Source organism: Condylura cristata, unplaced genomic scaffold (assembly GCF_000260355.1).
Source record: "Condylura cristata isolate star-nosed mole 26May11 unplaced genomic scaffold, ConCri1.0 scaffold00028, whole genome shotgun sequence".
NCBI classification, from domain to species: Eukaryota; Metazoa; Chordata; class Mammalia; order Eulipotyphla; family Talpidae; genus Condylura; species Condylura cristata.
In genome coordinates this window covers 11,960,008-11,980,751 of record NW_004567129.1, presented here as the reverse complement: position 1 = coordinate 11,980,751, position 20,744 = coordinate 11,960,008, and the positions used below count along the sequence as shown (strand labels likewise).

At 42.4% G+C, this 20,744-nt stretch overlaps 1 protein-coding gene across 2 annotated transcripts in view; it reads right to left on the bottom strand.

Moving 5' to 3' along the window:
- WDR59 (WD repeat domain 59) overlaps positions 1-20,744 on the bottom strand; it is an 80,813-nt gene that overhangs the window by 46,009 nt on the left and 14,060 nt on the right. For both annotated transcript variants that reach the window (XM_012730749.1, XM_004690382.2), the window contains exons 2-8: positions 19,814-19,863; positions 15,802-15,937; positions 11,826-11,911; positions 10,969-11,049; positions 8,884-8,921; positions 5,664-5,752; positions 3,697-3,813 (exon numbers count right to left, since the gene is read on the bottom strand). In XM_012730749.1, coding sequence (XP_012586203.1) covers positions 3,697-3,813; positions 5,664-5,752; positions 8,884-8,921; positions 10,969-11,049; positions 11,826-11,911; positions 15,802-15,937; positions 19,814-19,863 — 597 coding nt within the window. The remainder of the gene's footprint in view (positions 1-3,696; positions 3,814-5,663; positions 5,753-8,883; positions 8,922-10,968; positions 11,050-11,825; positions 11,912-15,801; positions 15,938-19,813; positions 19,864-20,744) is intronic.

The window sequence follows — 20,744 nt, the reverse complement described above, 5'->3', positions numbered from 1 at the left end:
AAGATGGAAAAAGATTTGTGAAAATTTTATTTCTAAATAATGATATATAAATGATAGAAAGGATAAAACTAAAATTTGAGGGTTCTCTTTCTGTTTAAATGACAATTGATTTCTGCACACCGGTCAGCTTTTTTTAATGGTGAACAGTAAAAAGACATTCTGCTCTTGAAGAGTGGAATTTCCTTATCTCACCAAAACAATCTGATGTTTGTGGTTTTCAGAATGCCCTTGAATAAATTTTTATAGTCCTTTAAAAAACACTATGATTAATTCCTAATAATTACTTGCTGCTCTACTTATTTTTATTCCATATCAAATATAGACAATATTAATTTTTCATCTTTGAACTCTTAAGCTTTATACTTACCTGTTTCTTTTAAAACTTTTTTTGGGTCAAATTCAGTCCAAATCCAAAATGATAAAATTATTAAGGTGGTCCTGCCTGGTGGCGCAGCGGGTTAAAGCACAGCACAAAGAAGCTTAAGCCACTTTCACATGAGTTCGATCCCTGCCTGCCCTGGAGGTGACCACATGGCGTGGCAGACCTCTCCTGACCCGCCCGCTGCTCCCCTCAGCAGTGTACTTCGTTGATCTGCCTGTTCTGCTCCCCACTCTGTCTCTGGTGAATCCTCTCATCCTCCGCATCTCTGCCCTGTACCCCAGTTCTGTACGAATAAATAAATCTTTAAAAAAATAATTATTAAGGTGTCCTTTCCATATCTAAACTTTTTTTTGGTTTTCCCAGATGGCCAAAGGGTAAATTATAATTTTCTCTCTCAACTTATTAAAAAAAGGTATAGTAGAAATAACTAGGTATGCTTGGTAACCTCTAGAGTTTTAATTAGCTTTGTGAATAATTCCCTGTTATCAAGCCCACTATATATGAAAAATTATCAAATCAAAGAGTTCGGCTTACTTAGGTTAATTACATGTAGGCAAAATTAACATAAACACATTTCAGTAACTTTACTTCTCAGGTTGGACAGGGCACATTATATTCATTACAAAGACTGACATGATAATTAGTAACAAAATTAGTACTTTCAAAAAAGATTTTGTTCCTAGATTTAAATATATTCATCAATTGACAATTACACGATTCACAGGATAAATCAGAGGACCCTAAAGATTTGACAGAGGCCTGGCTGTTTATAACATGCTTTTATTCTCAAGGCATCATTAATGGAGTGTAAAGAAATAATTACATATGATCTGGGAATGGAGGGCTTCCCTGTTCAACCTGATAGACCTGGTTATCACAGTAAAGTAACCTGAGTTATGACATCCTCCCAGTCATTGGTGATTTCTGCTTTTCTCTCAACACTACCAAGGGGACCCTGCTTCAAGCTACAGATCTGAAAGGAAGGTTTCTGAAGAAATATCAGAAGATTGACATCAACAGACTTGACTGTTGAATCACAGGGAACAGCCTCATGGGAAGAGGATTCTTAGTAAGGTTGACCTTGACACACAGGTAAGCATACATCTGTCCGAACATACCAAGAGACCAGGTTTGGATTTCCAGAGCTTGCAGTCTAGAAGGCAATTTTGCAGAACAGGCTGCTTAACCCAAGATCAAGGGGAAAATTATCTAAAATGATATGAACTAAATTCATTATCATTAATGTTCTATTTTTAATGGCAATTTAAGAAAATGTCTTCTTGGGCCCTCCCTGGTGGTACAATGGATTAAAGCACAGCATTACTAGCCACAGCCGCTTCAGCAAGAGTTTGATTGCTGCCTGCCATGGAGGGATCCACATGGCGTGGCAGACCTCTCCTGTCCTGCCCGCTGCTCCCCTCAGCAGTGTACTTCATCAGTCTGCCTATTCCGCTCTCCACTCTGTCTCTGGTGAATCCTCTCACAGCCCCTGCACCTCTGGCCTGTACCCCAGTTCTGCATGCATAAATGAACAAATCTTTAAAAAAAAAAGAAAATTTCTTCTTGCTTCTTGATCTAGCTCTGATCTTAATTCAACAGTTTCATAGTTTAACAGCTTACAAACTGAGGGCCTCCGTGTTAAGTCTGAGCACTGTGAAGCTATCAGCAGCCACGTAGTAGGGAGCTGACCCACATGGCCCAGCAGACCTCTCCTGTCTTATCTGCTGCTCCCCTCAGTATGTATTTCAGTCAATCCTTCTGTTCTGCTCACCAGTCTGTCCCTGGTGAATCCTTTTACAAATACCCCCATCTACACCTCTGGTCTACACCCCAGTCCTTGTATGCATAAATAAATAAAATAAATCTTAAAAACACACACACACAAAACAATTTACAAACTGAAATTAAACTTTTATTAAATGGTTTCTTATTTCAGCTGGCCCTTTTGAATTCATAAAATAAAAACTACTACTATAAACTATAGACTAAAAAATATCAGGTAAGCTTAAGAAAATGACTATGGAGGGAAAGAATGACTTATTAATCCTTATCAGCAAATTATTAAAAATAATTCTGAATATGATATAAAGTGCCTCTATGATTTGTGTTATTCATAGACAATCAATTAAAAAATTCTCTTCCTTCCTACCAGGATAGAATGGAAGAAATCAAATAGCATGTCAGAAGTCTCATTTAACATGTAAGTAAGTAAGAACAAGTAGCATTTCACATGTGGAACCTGGCCTTATTACCTATGGAATCGCAGTCTCAAAGGTAGTAAAGAAATTTCTGAACATCGACAAACTTAGGGACCTAAAAAGAGAAGGTGGTACATTGCGTACTTTCTGGTTGCTGAACTTGGGAGGAAAGCTGATTGGGGGGCACGGGGACAAATCAGCCAACCCCTTCTGGCACAAATAAGTATTTCACAATCCTAGGGATTTACAAACCTCAAAGCAGAAATTAACTTGTAAACCTAACTATATGATTCCAGTTTTGCTAATCATACCAAAAGATGGTATACGTGCCTATGTAAATAATACAAAATATTAAAACAAATGATGCTGAATCACAAAATTGCCAAGCAAACTTCTGTGGTCAAACCTCTGTCCTTAGGGGCAGAGACTTGACCACGAGGAGGAACTATGGAGCAAAGCTGACTCTTTGTCCTGTAGCCTTTGAACAGGGTACACATCATATCCCATAGCGAGAGAAAAAAATAAACAAAGAACACTGCATTCTGAGATAAACCACCAAAACAGGGTCACTGAAACACAGAAACCCTTCAGCAATTCCTCTAAGTCAGACACTGTCTTAAAAAAACATCTACCCAACTCCTGCAATGTTGATGACTGAAGAGGTCATAACTTTTGCAGAAATGACTATTACATCAGGAAATTGCTGTTTTCCCAACCCAGACCAGTTGTGAACTTGGCAACCTTGATTTTATGAACTTTTCTCTTATATATATCATATATATATTTATGTAGTTGTTGTGCTGTTGTCTTGTGAGGAGTGAGGACCGAAATTGACTTCCTGGCAACTTTTTGCAAAACTTTTCCTTTCTAAATGCTTTTGTTTCTGACTTCCTCTCACAGAGGGAAAAGAAGAAAACCCTGAGCCAATTCTAGGAGCTATGTACCAGATATACTTGCTACATCATTCCTGCTGGTCTACAAAACCAGGTGCACCAGCCCGGGTCTGAAGAAGCCTCCTGTGCTCACATGCTGTGCTTTCCCTAGGAACAAGTGCTCGCATGTATCCCTGAGGCTCCCCAATGCAGACCCCCTGACGCCTATGTGGGTGCCACTCACCTTGACAGAGTTGTCTTGGCTGGAGGTAGCAAGAACGTGCTCACTGTCTGGGTGCCAGTCCAAGCCATGGATTTTAGACAGGTGAGCTGCTAAATATTCCACTGCTGTGCTGGGTTTCTGCAATGGGATCAGCAAGGAGTGTTGTCAATGAGTGTCCGCCCCACTAACAGTCTGCTGTGTGCAGAGTGGGAATATGAAAATACCACCAGACATTCTCTTCACCCAAAACTCCACTTTCTTTTGTGAAAGCAAACAAAACAACAATAACAAAACATCCTCCCTCTCTCTACACGTGCTCTATATGAGGCTGGGAGCCTAAATTCTTTCACTCTAGCCTCAGACACAGTTTGAGTGAAGGTTACAAGATACAGGTTGTCAGGGGCCTCTCTGGTGGTGTGAGGGATTAAGTCGAGCAGTGTGAAGCTCTCTGCAGCCACGGCAGCATTAGTTCCATCCCAGCCAGGGAGCTGACCCACGTGGCACAACAGACCTCCCCTGACCTGCCTGCTGCTCCCCTCATTAGTGCATTTCAATAGATCTGCCTGTTTTGCTCCCCACTCTGTCTCTGGTGAGCCCTCCTACCCCCCTCCCCCACCTCTGGCCTAGTTCTTGTATGCATAAATAAAAATAAATCTTTTAAGAAAAACTTTAGAATCATTTACAGTATAGCTATCTGATACAATATGTTATGGCCACTAAAAGTTATACTTAAAAAAAGACTTGTAACCTAAAGAAAATGCATTTGCTGCAACGTTATATTTTTTTTAAAAGCACACATAGCTACATACATAATAAGATTAAACTATGTTTTAAAAAAAGGTCATAAGAAAACACCAAAATGTCAGTACTGTCTCTGGGTAATACTATGAATGATTATTATCCTCTCTTTATTTTCTACAATGAAGCTAAGAATGCAGCCTCCAGAATCAGCTCCCTGAGTTCAAAGCCCAGCAATGAGCTGTGAGTCTGTTTACTCATCTGCAGAATGGGGATAATAATAGCAACTAATATAAAGGTTAGTATAAAGAGAAAAGACTGCAGAGATCTTGGAACAACACCCACGCATGGTAAATGTTAGTATCATCAGACATCCATGAGTTCAGGTGAAAAGTCAAGGTTACCACTGATCACTATTTTTGAAGTTCTGCTGCTTGCTGCCATCAGTGCTGCTGCTTTGACACTACAGAGTGTCAACCATGACCAGAGAAGTGAAAATATGACCAATTTTATATAAATCATCTGAGCAGTTCTCAGGATTAACAGAACAGGCACACAATGTGGGGGAGGCCCTCTTCCTACATCTGTGTTCCCACAGCAAACTTCCAGCAAACTCTTCTCTACCACAGTCTTCTTAGGCTGTGCATACAATCCTTGCACCTCTCTCGGGACTATTAGTTACATGGGCTGCTGCAATGAGAATATATGATCTATTATGTCTGAGGCTGATGCACCAGCTAGACTCTCACATGGAGGATTTGCGTGTACTAAAGCCCCCACCTCAGTGATTCATGCCAGAAGTATCAGGATGGTGCATAGCCTAAAACAACAAACTTTGACTTTGGAATCTGGGGCAGGGGTAGGAAGCCTGCTGACTCTTCTAGAATAGTGTCTGGTGGCCCAGATTTGATCTCAACATTATACTCACTATTATATCTTTATTGTGTACTGAGGAATATAAGGAAACTGAGGTTTGAAGAACTTTAGTGGCTCACTTGCTAACACAATTAGGAGGCAGCATAATGGGTCTCCAATCTAGATCAGCCCAAGTTTCTTTATTTCTCCATGGATCATAATGCCTTATTGCCCTCCCTTCCCCCAACACCAATTGGAAAGGGAATCAAATGTCACCTGGCACGGGGACCTTAAAAAGTGACCGGGCTGCAGAGGGTATCCTGGACTGCTGACATCCTGACAAGTCTCTCTGGGGCAAAGACTACAGACCAGCTGGAGGAAAAGAGATTACTCACCCGCTTGTCCCATATCCGCACATCCCCATCATGACTGGTGGCCAGACAATGAGCATTTTTTTTATTCCATTTGACTTGGGAGGCACCCGCTGCAGAGAAAAATCAGGGGAAGAAAGCTGCTGCCCTGAGAGCCTTCGGAACCAGAGCACATCCCGGGGAGCTGGGTAATGAGTTCTAGCTGCATAAGCACAGAACACTTCGAGTTTCTATGACTGCACCAACTCTACCACTAATGAGAAAATGAAGCCAAAAAAGTAAATGAATTAACACTCAGGAACACTATCAGAGTCACCTAATTGAGGGAATAATCTCGCTTAGGGAAAAAAATCTACAGGTTACCCGTATGTAGAATCAGCAGGGAAATGTACTTTCTTACAGAGGGGAAGGAGTTCGAGATGGCACTGCGGGCTGGTAATTGACTCATCATACCACCAAGCTCTTCATCATCTCCAAAAACCAAGCTGTGCTCCCGGGCAGAGCCTCAGCTCAATGGCTGCTCCTTTTCTTTTTTCTTTTTTTTTTTTTTTTTTGAGAAAAGCTCTTGAAAATACAGACTAGCTAAGCTCAGCAGCAGAAGAGCCCCAATATTGCTCCAATTCTGCTCTCAGGAAGGAATGTACACATACCCCCATTTCCCTACCAGCAGTCAGCGATGGCCACTGGTCCTGCAAAGAGTCGGGAAAGGGGTGACCAGTGGCACTGTGTGAATTCAATCTTTTTCCAGGCTGCCAAGACAAGGTCACAATGATGGTGAAAGAGCCACTTGAGATAGGAGGAATCAGGTAAGATGCCAGAGGGGCTGAGAGATAGAAAACTGGGACACAAAGCACTTACAGCCAACTCTTAAAATTAATCAAGTCACTTACATTAAACCAGAACCAGAACCTTCCTACCTTTTCTGCTCCTTGTTCACACTATGCAAGCTGCTTGTGCTTTAACACCTCTCCCTTTCGATGTGTTTATCATGGGGACACTGCAGTAGGTACAAAGCCCTAGAGAGCAACTTGAGCCAAGAAGATTGCGAGAGTGTGATGATAAAGTAAGGAGTCAGAATCAAATAGGAAACAGAGTTAAGACCCAGAACTTAGCTTTGTTTGGTGTTTAGGTGAGCATATCTTGAAACACAGGCCATCTAAGAATGTCCTCTAAGAATGAAAGGTGGAATCATCTAAGAATGAAAGGTGGAGACCCCTAAAGATGGAAGAAAGGTAGTGAGTAGGAGACTCAGTGTCTGCAAAAAAGGGTATCAGCTAGAAAAGAAAATAAGTAATAAGAGCCTGCTTCGTTTCCTCCTGACAGAGGCAGGCACTTTAACAGTTCCAAGAAAAGACACTTTTCCCTGTGGGAGGTCCAACAGAACATGAAACTTCCCAAGGGATCCTGGGAATCCCCCAATTTCATCTGCTTCACAGGGATCTAACAGAGGTCCCACCATAAGAGTTTTCAGAGGGTAATTTCTGGCCAACTCCTGCTCCCAAAGGTACAAACAATGGGGACACAGGCTCTGGAAAGCAGAAGTACCCAAGGCTGCAGCCCAAAGCAAAGTTAGCTTAAGCAGCTCTTAAAGGTCCACAAGGCTGTTCTTTGTCTTTCTTCTCCCAGGGCAGCTTTGCCACCACTAAAAACCTCACTGAGGTGCCAAAGGGAAAGAAGTCTTCTACCACTACTTTGAAGAGTTAAAAAAAAAAAAAAACAATTAGAATAAATGAAAAGAAGAACTACCTTTTTTCAAGGTTCCTCTAATGGCCACTCCAGCTTAGAGACCAGCTCATGGAAGCAACAGTCAGGGGAATGTGACTGAGGAATCTACAGGCAGTTTGCACTTTTATTCTGTTAGCTATTCTCGACAATCATGTGTGGTGAGGGGGTGGGGGGAGTGTCTGTCTCAGCTCATAAGCATCTAAGAAGGTGTGTGGTGAGTGGGGGAGGGGTCCAGATGGGTAAATTGTTAAGCACTTAGCAGAGACACAGGACTTGACTCTATAACCATGGAACCAACATTTACAATGCATCTCCTCCCTCAGGTCAGGCACAAATGCTGACCTTGGTCTACAGCACTGAACAAGCCAGATGTGATCACACACACAACAGAGTACCTAGTTGTTTAATGCTGTCCTGCTGCTAAAGGCCTTTCAGATGAGTATGCAGGTACACAAGAGAAAGGCATCGCACGATTATTTGGGAGAAAAATATCACATGTGAATTCAAATGTATTAAGAAAATACAAAGGAGCAGGATTTAAGAGACAGACAATATGCTATGTGTTTATCAAAATGCCAAATTACAATTCCAATGACTGGGCTCACTGTTGTGGGTAAGCTATGACACCAGTTCTATGCCCCAGTTTTGTTCTCAGGAAGTAGAGGGAATATGCTAGAACACTCCCAGGGCAGAATTCCAAAAGCTGTCAATTCTAACTGAGCAATGACAACAGGTAGATGAGAAAGTAATTCCAAAGACTACATGTGTCCATAATAGAGACACCACTGGGACACAACAGCATCATCTCCAGGGTGGGGAAATCACAGGACAAACAACCTGGTTTCTTTGGTGAGTAAACTGCAAGAAAAGAAAAACAGCCAGACAGATAGGAGGGAGAAGAAACTGCTAACTGAAAATGAGAAATGTAAAAACCACTTGTAGGTATGGACTTTACTTGGATTATGATTCAAGTAATTTGGGGTGGGGGGATCATGAAACTATCAGGGAGATCTAAATAATGCTGATGATAACAAAAGGCACTAATATTTTTAGGCATGTTAATAGTTTTGTGGTTATTTTTTTAAAGCAGACAGTGCTTATAAAAATACTTACTGAAATATTTATTGATAACATGATAATGACACCAGGGGTTGCTTTAAAATAATTGCAAAGGGTGAGGGGGTGAGGGTGGGACAGAGGTTGAAGGTAAAGATGAAGCAAGACTGGTCAGATGTCCACTGTGGAGCAGAGATAATGAACACAAGGCGGTTCATCTTTTTCTCTCTACTTTCATACATTTTTTAAAAAAATTCTAGAATAAAAAGTTCAAAAGAAAATTAATATGATTTTTGTCCTTGAATTCCAAAATAAGTTCCTGACCACACTGACAAGTTCTGTTTCTGACTTCGGAGGACAGCCTCACATGGGACTTAACCTTCCACCCAGCCCAGACAAGGGCACAGAGCATTAGTGTTAGAGAAGGAATGGAAAGAATGCAAGCAGGGGAGCGGGCACTCACCTACAGCAGACAGTGCAACGGTAGGTTTCCTTGTGTCTCTGAAATACAAATATCAGAAATCAAATGCCAGCTCCCATGCCACAGTGCACCTGGGACTTCCCCCTCTGTACTCTTCCCTTCCTGGTCGGTGGAGTTCGATGGGGATGTGAAGACTGTAAAAAGAAGTGTAGAGAAGCCTATCTACCTCCAGCTAAATGAAGTTCCTCAGGCCCTTCAATTGAGAGTGAATTTCAAATCTTCTTCCTGTAGCCACTAAAAACAAACATGATTCAGCACAGCCTGTGAGACTCTGAAATAGGGAAGGGAATGCCACAAGAATGCCTTCTGATGCCACTCCTCCTGGTGGCCAGGAGGGTTCAGTCAGTCACAGAGGTGTAACTCTGCATGTGAGGTAAATGCATACTCTAAATGTTTAAGAGCTAAGAGGTAGAAACTACCTAAGTGTCCACAACTGAGGTACAGCTAAATACTATAACTATTATAAAATATTATGGTCATATAGGATGGGATGTGATTAGGCTACAGGAAGTCCTATTATATGTACAACATGCCTGACCACAAGGACCTGAGGCTGAGTCCAGTATGCCAGTCACAAAAAGACAAACAAGTAGGTGTCACACAGGTAGCTGAAGTAGCCACACTTGGAGAAATGAGAAGTAGAGGGGCTGGGGAAGGGGAATGGTGACTTGTGTCGGGTACCAAGTTCTGCTGTATGACAGTGGGAATGTACTTAACATGACTGACTGCAGTTAGAAATGGTGATGATGGTGAAATTTTATCTTCTGTTTTGTAATCACAATTTAAAATAAAGATTCCTGTATATAACAGAGATTCTTGGAGAAAGAAGCACAAATGGTAACAGACCTGGGGGCATCTACCCCTCATAGGGACAGACTTGGCAAATCTGCAGCCCCAGCTGTTATCTAGAATTCCAACTGTTATCTAGAATTCCTGAGAAGCTATGATCAGTGTTGTTTAACTTTTAAATTATGAAAACAATAGTTTCATGTAAATAATTGGTACTCTAACCTTGGCCCATAACTCCCTGAGGTTTTGTTTGCTTGGTTAAGAGCTTCTCTCTTCCATTTCCCCTGGCCTTGGGCTCCTTTCCTCCCCAAACATTGCCTTTGGACTGACCTCCTCTGAAGTGCCCTCTATGTGGCAGAAGTGAGCTGCTGTGAACACCCTTACTCCCTCAGACCCTCCCTGAGGCTGGCCTGTCAGGCATCAGTACCAATCTGTCCTCTGCCTATGGTCCACCTTTTAGTGTGACTAATCACAGAGTCACTAAGTCACTGACATTGGGGAGCAGCAGAGGCAGGTGAGGAGAGAGGGTGGGCCATGCAGAGGACTCCAGGTGACTGCACACTCTGGTGGGTCACCTCTAACTGTTAGTTCTAATGACACAGGGATAGAGTTAAAACGGATAGGAACATGTGGTGCAGGACTCTCTACTTTTTTACTTGCAGAAGAGCAACCCCAGGAGGCAGCTTAAAGGCTCTTTTACAGAAGGGAAGTGAAGTCTCACCGAGAGCAGGAGGCGGGCAGCTGAGTCTGGCAGCCCTTCCTGTGGTAGCAAGTGTGGGACTGTGCTATCAACTACCCCATAGTCATTTGCCACCTTAGGAAACTCCACCCTGACTTTAAAATGCCTACAACTGTGTTTCTTTGCCAGAGGGTCTTCTTTAGCTGCTTAAGGTCATTTTGTCAACTTTTGAGAGGACTGAAGTGATAGGAAATTAAGGCCCCTAGGGATAGCCTTCAGCCAATGACTGACTAGACAGCAACCTAGCCTTGTGGGAGAGGGTTTTACTTCCATGCCCAGTAGTCCTGGTAAGGTCAAATCAAGCTCCACATGTTCACAGTAGTACCTAGATTGCTAAATATGGCCTCTGTCTGTGGCCTTCCCAAAGCTCTCTTTTCTCCATTTCCTTCCAGGGTTTCTTTCACCTCCTAAATCATCATCTGTAGATACCCCTGGCTCACGGTTGCATCTGGGGGAAACCAAACTAAGACATTTAATCTCTAAAATGAAAGTCCCAGAATTCCTACAACAAAATCCTAAAGCCTTTTAATTGTTCTTACTTGATATCCCAAATGTAGATGTAGGTGTCCACAGAGCTGGTGACCAGAAGATCTGGCTCAAACACTGCCCAGTCCAAGTCACTAGAACAGAAGAAATAAAAAGAACAATGAGGATGAAAATAGAGAAGCCAGTTTCAAAGCACTGGCAGGTTTAATCTATAGAGGCTCCAGAAAGCCACCATAACAGGCCTCTCATTCTTAGGCAGGCAATGTCCCGAGTTCTTTGAGAATGAAAAAACAACTGAGCCCCAAAGGCAATTTTCAGGTCCTCTAGACTTACAGTTTCTAAATCAGACTCAAGTACAGGGACCTGGAGCAAATCCAACATCACTTAAAGTAGTGCAAAGCGGTGGTGTGGCTCATCACTTCCCAGGTCTGTTTCACCACTCCATGCTAATACTTCCCAGAACAAATTGAATCCCCAGAATCAAAGATCCAGGGAAGGGTACATCAAAGAACATTCCAGAAGTCAAATGGAGGCCAAAAGTAGGTAGGATAATAGGCTGGGACACAGGAGCTGCTAAGAAAGAGCACAGAGCTGCCCTCTGTTGTCTCTCTCCGCTCTAAGGTGTTCCACTGGCATAACTATCTCCCTCCTGCAGCACAAATTAACACTTATCTTTTCTCTGGCCCTGACTCTATCTGTCCACGTGCTTTCAGCTACACAGATGCTGGTTTTTCTTCACTGGGAAGCTGTTGCCTCAGTGACCGTCAATGATGTGCAGCACAGTCACTTGGAGCCAAGGTAACACCAAGGGTCAAACCATGGAGGTGGGGTAGTATCTTCATTTTATGCTCTGGGGAGCTATGACAAGGCATGTCAGGCCAGGAAGCTGAGAAGCAACGTTGGTGCCTACCTGATAACACGAGTATGGCCTTGTAAGGTTGTGCCAACTTCCCCACTGCCATCTTTCCACTTATACAGGTCTACCCGCTGGTTACTCTGAAAAGAAATGAGGAAAAGAAGGCAACAGGCAGGACCTCAGACCAGATGCTCTTCCCGAGTTTATTTAAAGTCAAACAGGGAAAGTCAACTTTTGCCTGGCAAAGACCCTACATGTTAAGCTTCCTTAAAAAGCCGTCAATTGTAAGTACAATCAACATTTGGGACAACCTCAGCTGAAGTCCTAGGACTCAACATTTCAAAATGGGAGCCATCCTGAGCAGGTTCAGCTGAGCCAATGCTACCGCTGTACTATAGTTCAGGGTGTCAATGACGACCCCAATGGCTAGGGAAAACACCTCCCTGCGCTGAGGGGCATACTCCCATCTCTCAGGCCCCACAGGTGTCTGCAGACCATCCCTGCCACAGTCAGATGCCTCAAGTCCACCTAGATACAGATGCGCAGGAAGGAAAACACAGCCACCACCAAAAAGGTGTATTAGATGGCAAAATTATACAGACTTCCTGAAATCAGTCTATACTGAATTCCTTTAAGAGTTAAGCAGAAAGGTACAGGGAAAAATAGGTCAGAAGTCACACCTACAAGAGGAAAAGAAAGACACTTTGTCAAACTACATTTCACTAAAAGACATATACCAGGAAAGACTCCCTGAGTATCCTGGTTTATAAAACATAAGGAAAGGGAATGGGGAACACTGATGCATGTGCAATAATTTCTGATCTGATGCATCTACACTAAACTGGTTTCCATTTTAGTTCAGAGACAGACAGATGTAAAATGTTCTGAGATTTTTATCCAGAAATGCCACTTTTCAATTAAAAATAGGTAAGTTTCCTGAGAGAAGGGTAGGATTCAAAATAGCTTACAATGGGAATAGGAATGAAAAGAAAAGTCCCCTCATCTTACAATAACATTCCCTGTCACTGGAGAGGGTCTGCTAGTGTCAGTCTATGTGACTGGCACTTTAAAAAACCTGACCTCACTCCCTCCAGCACTGCACAGTGGGGCTCATCACTCACATTATACATGAGAGACTCAGAAAATTGGGGGGTTTGTTATGAAAAGTCATGAGTGTTAAAATCAGGTCTTGAATTCAGATTTGCCTCAATCCAAAGCTTTCTCCTGAAAATGTTGCTTTCCAACCAAGAACTATAAAGGGGGGAGGGAGAATTAATAGATTCTTAACTTTTATGTATCAAAAGACAGTATCAAGAAAGTGAAAAAAAAAATCCACAGACTGGAGGAAAAACCTGAAAATCATATATTTGATAAGGGTGTAGTTATCAAAAATATTTAAATAAGTCTTATAAAAACAAAAAGGCAAACAACTCATAACTGAACAAAGGATTTGAAAGGTATTTTCTCAAAAAAAGATTATATCTAAACAGCCTATAGGTACATGAAATGATTCTAGATATTATTAGTCATTAGGGAAATACAACTCAAAACCATAGTGAGACATTGCTCCATACCTTCTAGGATAAATAATTTTTTTTTTTAATTTTTAAAGATTTATTTATTTGTGCATACAGAACTGGGGTACAGGCCAGAGGCTCAGGGGCGGCGAGAGGCCTCACCAGAGACAGAGTGGGGAGCAGAACAGGCAGATTGATGAAGTACACTGCTGAGGGGAGCAGCGGGCAGGTCAGGAGAGGTCTGCCACGCCATGTGGTCACCTCGCCATGTGGTCACCTCCGGGGCAGGCGGGAATCGAACTCATGCGGAAGCGGCATTAGATTCTCAGTGCTGTGCTTTAACACACTGCGCCACCAGGGAGGGCCAATAAAGAAATTTTTAAAAATGAAGATATGAAGAAAATACAAAAAACATGATATAAAGGAATTGGAACCCTCATGCACTGCTGCTAGAACTATAAAACAGTTCAGTCACTACAGAAAACAGCTGGTAGTTCACTTAAACAGAATAATTATACACATCCCTATAATTTCACTCTTAGGAATCACATATACCAAGTGAATCAAAACTTGTACTCAACACTATTCATAATAGCTAATGCAAATAACCATCAGTGGGTTGGAAATATGGATGTGGTATACCCATATAGTAGAATATTATTTGTCCATTAAAAAGAGTGAAATAGTGCTATATGTTACATGGATTTCAGCCACAAAGATCACATACTACTGTATGATTCTGGGATAGGTAAATCCATATAGACATAATACACTCTTGATAGCCAGCAGCTTTGAGGAAGGCAAAATGAGGAGAAGCTGCTTCAAGGTAAGGAGTTTTACCTTAATGTTCTAGGAATGTTTAGAAAGCAGAAAGAGAAGGGGGAAACAGTGGGTAGACAGTAAATGGCAGTGAATTGCTCATTTTAAACTGATCATACTGTTTTTGTTTTGTTGAAGATTGTCTTTCTTGCCACTACCAACAAATGCAGTGTTAATCCATGTGGGCCAAATACTAAGAGTCCATGTAGATCCATAGCTCCCAATTAGTGGGGTTATGCTTCCAAGGGGACACTGTTCTAGAAACATTTTTGGTTGTAACAATGGAGGGAAAAGGGAGGATGCTGGCAGGATCGAGCAGACAGGGCCAAAGATGCTGCTAAATCTCCACAGTGCACAAGACAGTCCCACCAAAAAGAATTATCTGGTCTAATATTTAAATAGTGCCAAGGCTGAGAAACTCTGAACCAACAATCAGGGGCTGGGTGTGAGAAGGGAACGAAAGGGCCTAGAAGCACCAGACAACAAAAAGGGCTTTCTTCCTAAAACAAAGGGACAGGTGGAGAATGGGGAAGCCACCCCCAACCCTGCCCTTCTCTTTTAAAACAGCCCCTCAAACCAGTTCAACCCAGAAGTCCCTGGTTGTCACATTCTATTTTAGGAACTACCAATAAGAGAACTTTTAGTCCTTCCAAAGCTGACAACCTGCTCCTCTTTCTTTCCTCAGAAGCTCTACTTTCAGGACTATCATTCCTGATAAGAGCAGTCCCAGGTGGCACTGCAAGCCAATCCCTCCCTTGTATAAGAGTCCATCAAATACTATCCTTCCAGTAGACTGCAAAAAGACTCAATAGTTTGGATCTCTCATTGTTCTAGAAAAGAAAGCTGATATAGAATCTGGCCAAAGACAGCAGAGATGATCTAGCCCAGATTTTTTTTCAGTTTTGAATCCCTTGGAAAATCTAATAAAATGTACGTATCTCATCCTTGGAAAAATTCACATATAAGCAGGCACAGGAATTTTCAGGAAGTTACCCATTCTAATGAATCCTAATTGAGGAAGAATCTCTTGCCTTGAGAAGGGTGTGTCAAATCTGCTCCCTGAAGCAATGAAGGTCACCCCAAACCATCTTATATCACCATTGAGATGTTGACCAGTAACCCTGCTGCTTAAGACATGGATTCTCATTAACCACAGAAATAAAGGGACCTACCCATGCCCCTTGCAAAATCTAGATTCAATCCTTTAAAAAAATATACATAATACATGGGACCCTCCTGGTGGCGCAGCGGGTTAAAGCACTGCACTGAGAATCTAAAGCCGCTTCTGCATGAGTTCGATTCCCGCCTGCCCCGGAGGTGACCACATGGTGTGGCAGACCTCTCCTGACCCGCCCGCTGCTGCCCTCAGCAGTGTACTTCGTCGATCTGCCTGTTCTGCTCCCCATTCTGTCTCTGGTGAAGCCTCTCACCACCCCTGAGCCTCTGGCCTATACCCCAGTCTGTGTGCATAAATAAATTAATTTTTTAAAAAAAAAAATATATATATATATATACATAATACAAATACATATATAAATATATTTTAATCTGTAATTTGCTTTTCTCTTCCTTTTAGGACCCTCCACATCTCTTTTCTGTCTAAGGAGTGAGGGTTATATTCTTTTCTCTACACAACACATACATCCACCAGCCCCAGATCCCACATTTTCCCTGTGCTCCTTAAATCAGCTCACCGAAGCCGCAAAATAGTGTGCGAAGCTGTCATGAGGATTCCATTGCACAGCTCCAATGTCCCATTTGCTCTGACGAGAGATCTTTCGGTGACCTTCGAAAGGGGCATCTAGATTAACGATGTATAGGAATCGGCGGCTAGGAGAATAACATCAATATTATAACAATATAACAGCATTAACGCTAAGGTAGAAAAGCACATTGGGAATTGCACAGGGTTTGCCAGCAGTGCTGAAAAAAATCCCCAGACAGACGTTACATACATCTACTCTAAAAGGCACACAAGTGACAAGAGTAACTCAAGGTGGCTGCTAGGCAACCCCTGTGAGCGTCCACCTCCAGAGTCTTCCCCCTCACATCCAAGAGAGTCTGACCTCTTCCCACAAGATTCTGCCCCAGCCCTCCCTCTCTCCCAGCCTGTCCCATCACCCCTCCAGGATTAGTCCCCACTGCCTGTACATCTCTCCCACTGTGTGTGTGGTCTGCACTTCACTGCAGCATTTACCTCTGCAGCAGAACTACTAACATTAAGGCTCTCATTGTAGATGCTCTGAGTGTGTGGCGTGTGGGCTGTCTTGAACCCCTATGCCCTACATCCCTAGGCACAGTGCTTTGCGTCAATAAATGTGTATTAAGCACATCATTTAAAACCTAGCTAAATATCCTGTAGAAAAATCTCAAATTCCCTAGCAAGGTACCCTGTAGGGAAGGGAAAGAAAGGGAATTATCAGGAAGGGAAATAGTAACTCAAACAGAGTAACAAAGGAAAAATTAAGCGCCGATATTCTACAAAGCACCAATCAATATAAAGGACGAGAGGAAGGGCTGGCCTCTGTTCACCTATTTTCCTGCGTGTAAATCAGCACCTTCTTCGCTACCAGCTGTCAATTCTTTATCAGCAAGTGCTCCAGATCCCTGGATGTCAAAGAGTAAGAAGGACTCAGTGATGAAGGAAAAGAGTACTAATCCCTGCTCATCAAGAGAAAGGAAATGGAAAGTTAAAGTGGCATGTAAAACTGCTAAACCCTTAGGAGGGGCTGTTAAGGGAGAAGGAAACAGGTATGAGATACAGATTCATAAAACCTCCTTCTAAGAAAGCTGGTGCAGAATAAAGATCTAGAACCTCTGCCCTCATCTCAAGGAATGACCTGATCCCATGTCAGGGAGACTGACACCCTCCCACTACAGGAAAAATCTAAGAGGGAAACACAACAGGGTGTGCATAAACGGGCCATGTAATGTCCACAGACATTACAGCCAGCAGGGAGTGGACACTCCAAGATAAGCACATCTGACTGAACATCTTCAAGACCCACCAAAATAAGAGTAAAGATAAAAACATAAAAGCAGAATTTGCCCTTCACAAAGACTAGGAAGATACAAGAGGAACTGAAAAGCAGAAGGACAAATGGTATTTGGTCGAGAGTCTACAAAGTCCGCGCCAAGTGCCTGCAGAGGGGAAGTGAACAAGAAGTGAGCTGATTCACACTGCAGATGGGGGGGCCCTGGGCTAGAGGCACCATCTGCAGCAAGGGGAGAAGGAACCACTGCAGAGAAGCCTAAGACTAGGATGAGGGGCACAGTGTGAAGACGTATGCCCAGAACTGGCCAGGGAGCAGACCATGAGAGCCTCAGGCCACTCTACCTAGTGATAGTGAGTACCCATACATAACACTGCACCTTTATTCTTCAGACTGTGAGCAGTGACGGGGGATTCTTCTCAGGAAGAAATGACCAGCCCAAGAGACAGCAAAAGCTAACAAATTCCAACAGAACTGTGGAATTACTAACAATGGGGGATACTTCAAAAAGAAGGCCTGTTTCTCCCCTGATCCCACAGGGTGACACCCACCACCCCCCTGTAAACACAGACTCTAGTCGCTCTTCATGAGAGAGACCCCACAAACATCAGTCAGCACAGGAAACCTACAATATTTTATGGATAAACATGGTCATGTGATGCCAAGTGTATGATATCTGTGTAAATAAAACAAGTAGTAGTGGGAAAAGAAAGAGGGCCCTCTAAGTGCACAGCATAATGAATGAAAAAAAGACACACACCAAAGCACTCACAACAAAAACTTCATACACGCTAGAGATAAAGAGAACACCAGACACCAAGATAGGATTTTTCAAGTTTCCAAAGAGAAAAATAGGTCACGAACAAAGTCCAAACTCAGTGTGGTGAAAGACTTCTCAATAACAACTCTGGAAAAAAGAATCCCAAATATTGATTCAATCCAACGACTGTTCTATAACTATACTAGAAGATGGGGGAGGCCATGGATGTATATACAGGGCCACAAGCAAAGAAAGAGAACCAAGTCTTCAACATATATTGTGTTGTAAGAGGTTAATCTGTAAAGTCTATGATGCATAAATTAAGATAAAAAAAAAGTATACCTACATTGTCTAGAAAAATGGAGGAAATTCAAAAATAACAGTCAAACGAATTTCAAGTAGTCACTTCTGGTGAGTGGGAACAAGGGAAAAGGTAAGGTCAGCTTCTGCTGTCTGATTGTATAATGCAACTGGAGTTTCTCAACTTTACATAGATAAGTATCTCTTTAATTTTCACAAACTGCTTGGTGGGCTCCCCCAGTGGTACAATATGTGAAAGGGCAGCTCTATGAACCTGCCCCTGCAGCACGAGTTCGATTCCCAATGAGGGAAGTGACCCATATGGTGCAACAGATCTGTCCTGAGCTTCCTGCTGTTCCCCTCAGCAGTGTATTTCAATACATCTGCCTATTTTTTCCCTCTGGCCTGTATCCCAGTTCTTCTGTACATAAGTAAATAAGTCCTTAAAAAAAAAAAAAAAACTGCTGGGAAACTGAATAGGAAATAAATACTTTAACATACCAAAGACCATTGAACTCTATGCTTACAGTATGTATATTAAAACTGTTTAAAGAAAAACAGGACAGAAATGAGACACACCAGTTTTCCTTATCTATGCATTCAGTGTGACACACTCACAAAAATGGTGTCCATAATTGTCTCTGGGGAAGAGATGTCAGAAAGAGGAGGAAAACTTACTTTCCATTGTATATCCTTCTAATTATTTAAATGTCTGCCACATGTTTTATTTTTAAGATAAAACATTATATTAAGGCAAAAAAAATTAAGCTACTAGAAAAAACAATTTTTTCATAGTAGAATTAGTGGGTAGGCCAGGAGTGGAGTGTAAGAGGATTCACCAGAGACAAAGTGGGGAGCAGAGCAGGCAGATTTACTAAAATACACTGCTGAGAGAAGCAGTGGGAGGAGACAGGAGAGGTCTGTTGCCCATATGTGTGTTAGCTCCCTGGCCGGGGATCAATTTCAGGCTGCAGGGGTGGTAGGGCTGAATCTTAACCCCTAGGCCACCATGGAGGCCCAAGAAGATCTTTTATGTGTAGTCTCATTAGTAACTAAGCTGAAGAAAATGCCACAGAATTTGAGAGATAAAGGCAGAATACATGTGCATATGAAACAGAAGGGGGGATGTGGTTTTTGCCTTGTTGGTACAAAATTAGAGTTATTAGCAAATGAAGCAGCAACGATCCTTTGATGACTAAAATCTTAACATTTTTGAGCCAGAAGACACTATAGAAATTAGGTAGTTCAGTTTCTTTATGATGAAATCAAATTCCTTCCTGAGAAAATAAAAATGCACAGGACTCATAATGAGTAGCACAGCCAAAGGAAAACCCAGACCCCTTCAGTCCCAGTAACTCCACTAGATGGTACCAGACAGCATCCTTCTAAAGACTCTGCAGTAGACATAGAAAGTTACTATTTCAAGTCTAATTCACCAGTCACTAAAATCTGCAAAGAATTGCATTGCTTACTTGCAAGATAAAAACAAAACCATAAGTAACCCTTACATGTACCTCTGAGGTCACTAGACTCTCAGAACTAAAAACTACAATCATATTCCTTAAATATGAGCACATTCTAATTTCACAGAAGCTTCTCAATTGCAACTTACTCCCAGAAATCATGGCAGACAAACTCTGCAAACTCACTTACCCAGAAAGCACTGCATGCTGCCCGAGACAGTCCACAGACATGGCAGTCGCCTGTGGGAAAGAACACAGATTCAGTTCCACAAACAAAGCCAGCTGGAGCGGGAGAAGACAGGCAGTCACCTATGGCTCTGGTCCTCCCCTGGCCCAGTTGACAAGTATCATTAATTCACTGTGGGGGATACTTTTACCCACTTCTCATTCCCATCCAAATCTCACATTTACCTTCAATGGCTGCAGACAATCAAGCTAAGCTTTTTTTTTCTTTAAGATTTATCATTTATGCATACAAGAACTGGAGTACAGGTGCAAGGGGTGAGAGGATTCACCAGAGACAGAATGAGAAACAGAACAGGCAGATTGACTGAAATACACTGTGGAGGGGAGCAGCGTCTGCCACCCATATGGGTCACCTCCCTGGCCAGGGATGGAACTTGTGCTTCAGTGGCTGCGGATAGTTTCATAGCGCTGCGCTTTAACACCTTGCACCACCAGGGAGAGCCCAAGCCAGCATCTTCTAAACAGCGGAGACGAAATCCTCAGGTCCTTAGGGAATCTAACCAGCTAGGAGAATTCAAAATTACTAAGAGTCCCTTCCAAACAAAACCCAATTTGGGACATCACACATACACTATGCCTTTCCAAAGAAGGAAATTCTCCCTTCAAATTATATGCAATTGATAATATTCAAACACCTCCCTTGCTGAATCCAAGATTAGATCTGTATTCAACTCACATGTAATCTGAAATTCCTTGCACCTTTTCTGGTTTCTATTTCCAAGGGAATCAAACTCCTAGGGAGCACTATCTTTCAGAAGCCAGTGTCCAATTTCCAAGAGAGCACAAATCAAATGAATTTGCCTTCAGGCTGAAGCACCAGGCTGATTTTGAACATGTCCTAAATCCTCTGCCTTGGACAAGTTCACCTCCTGCTG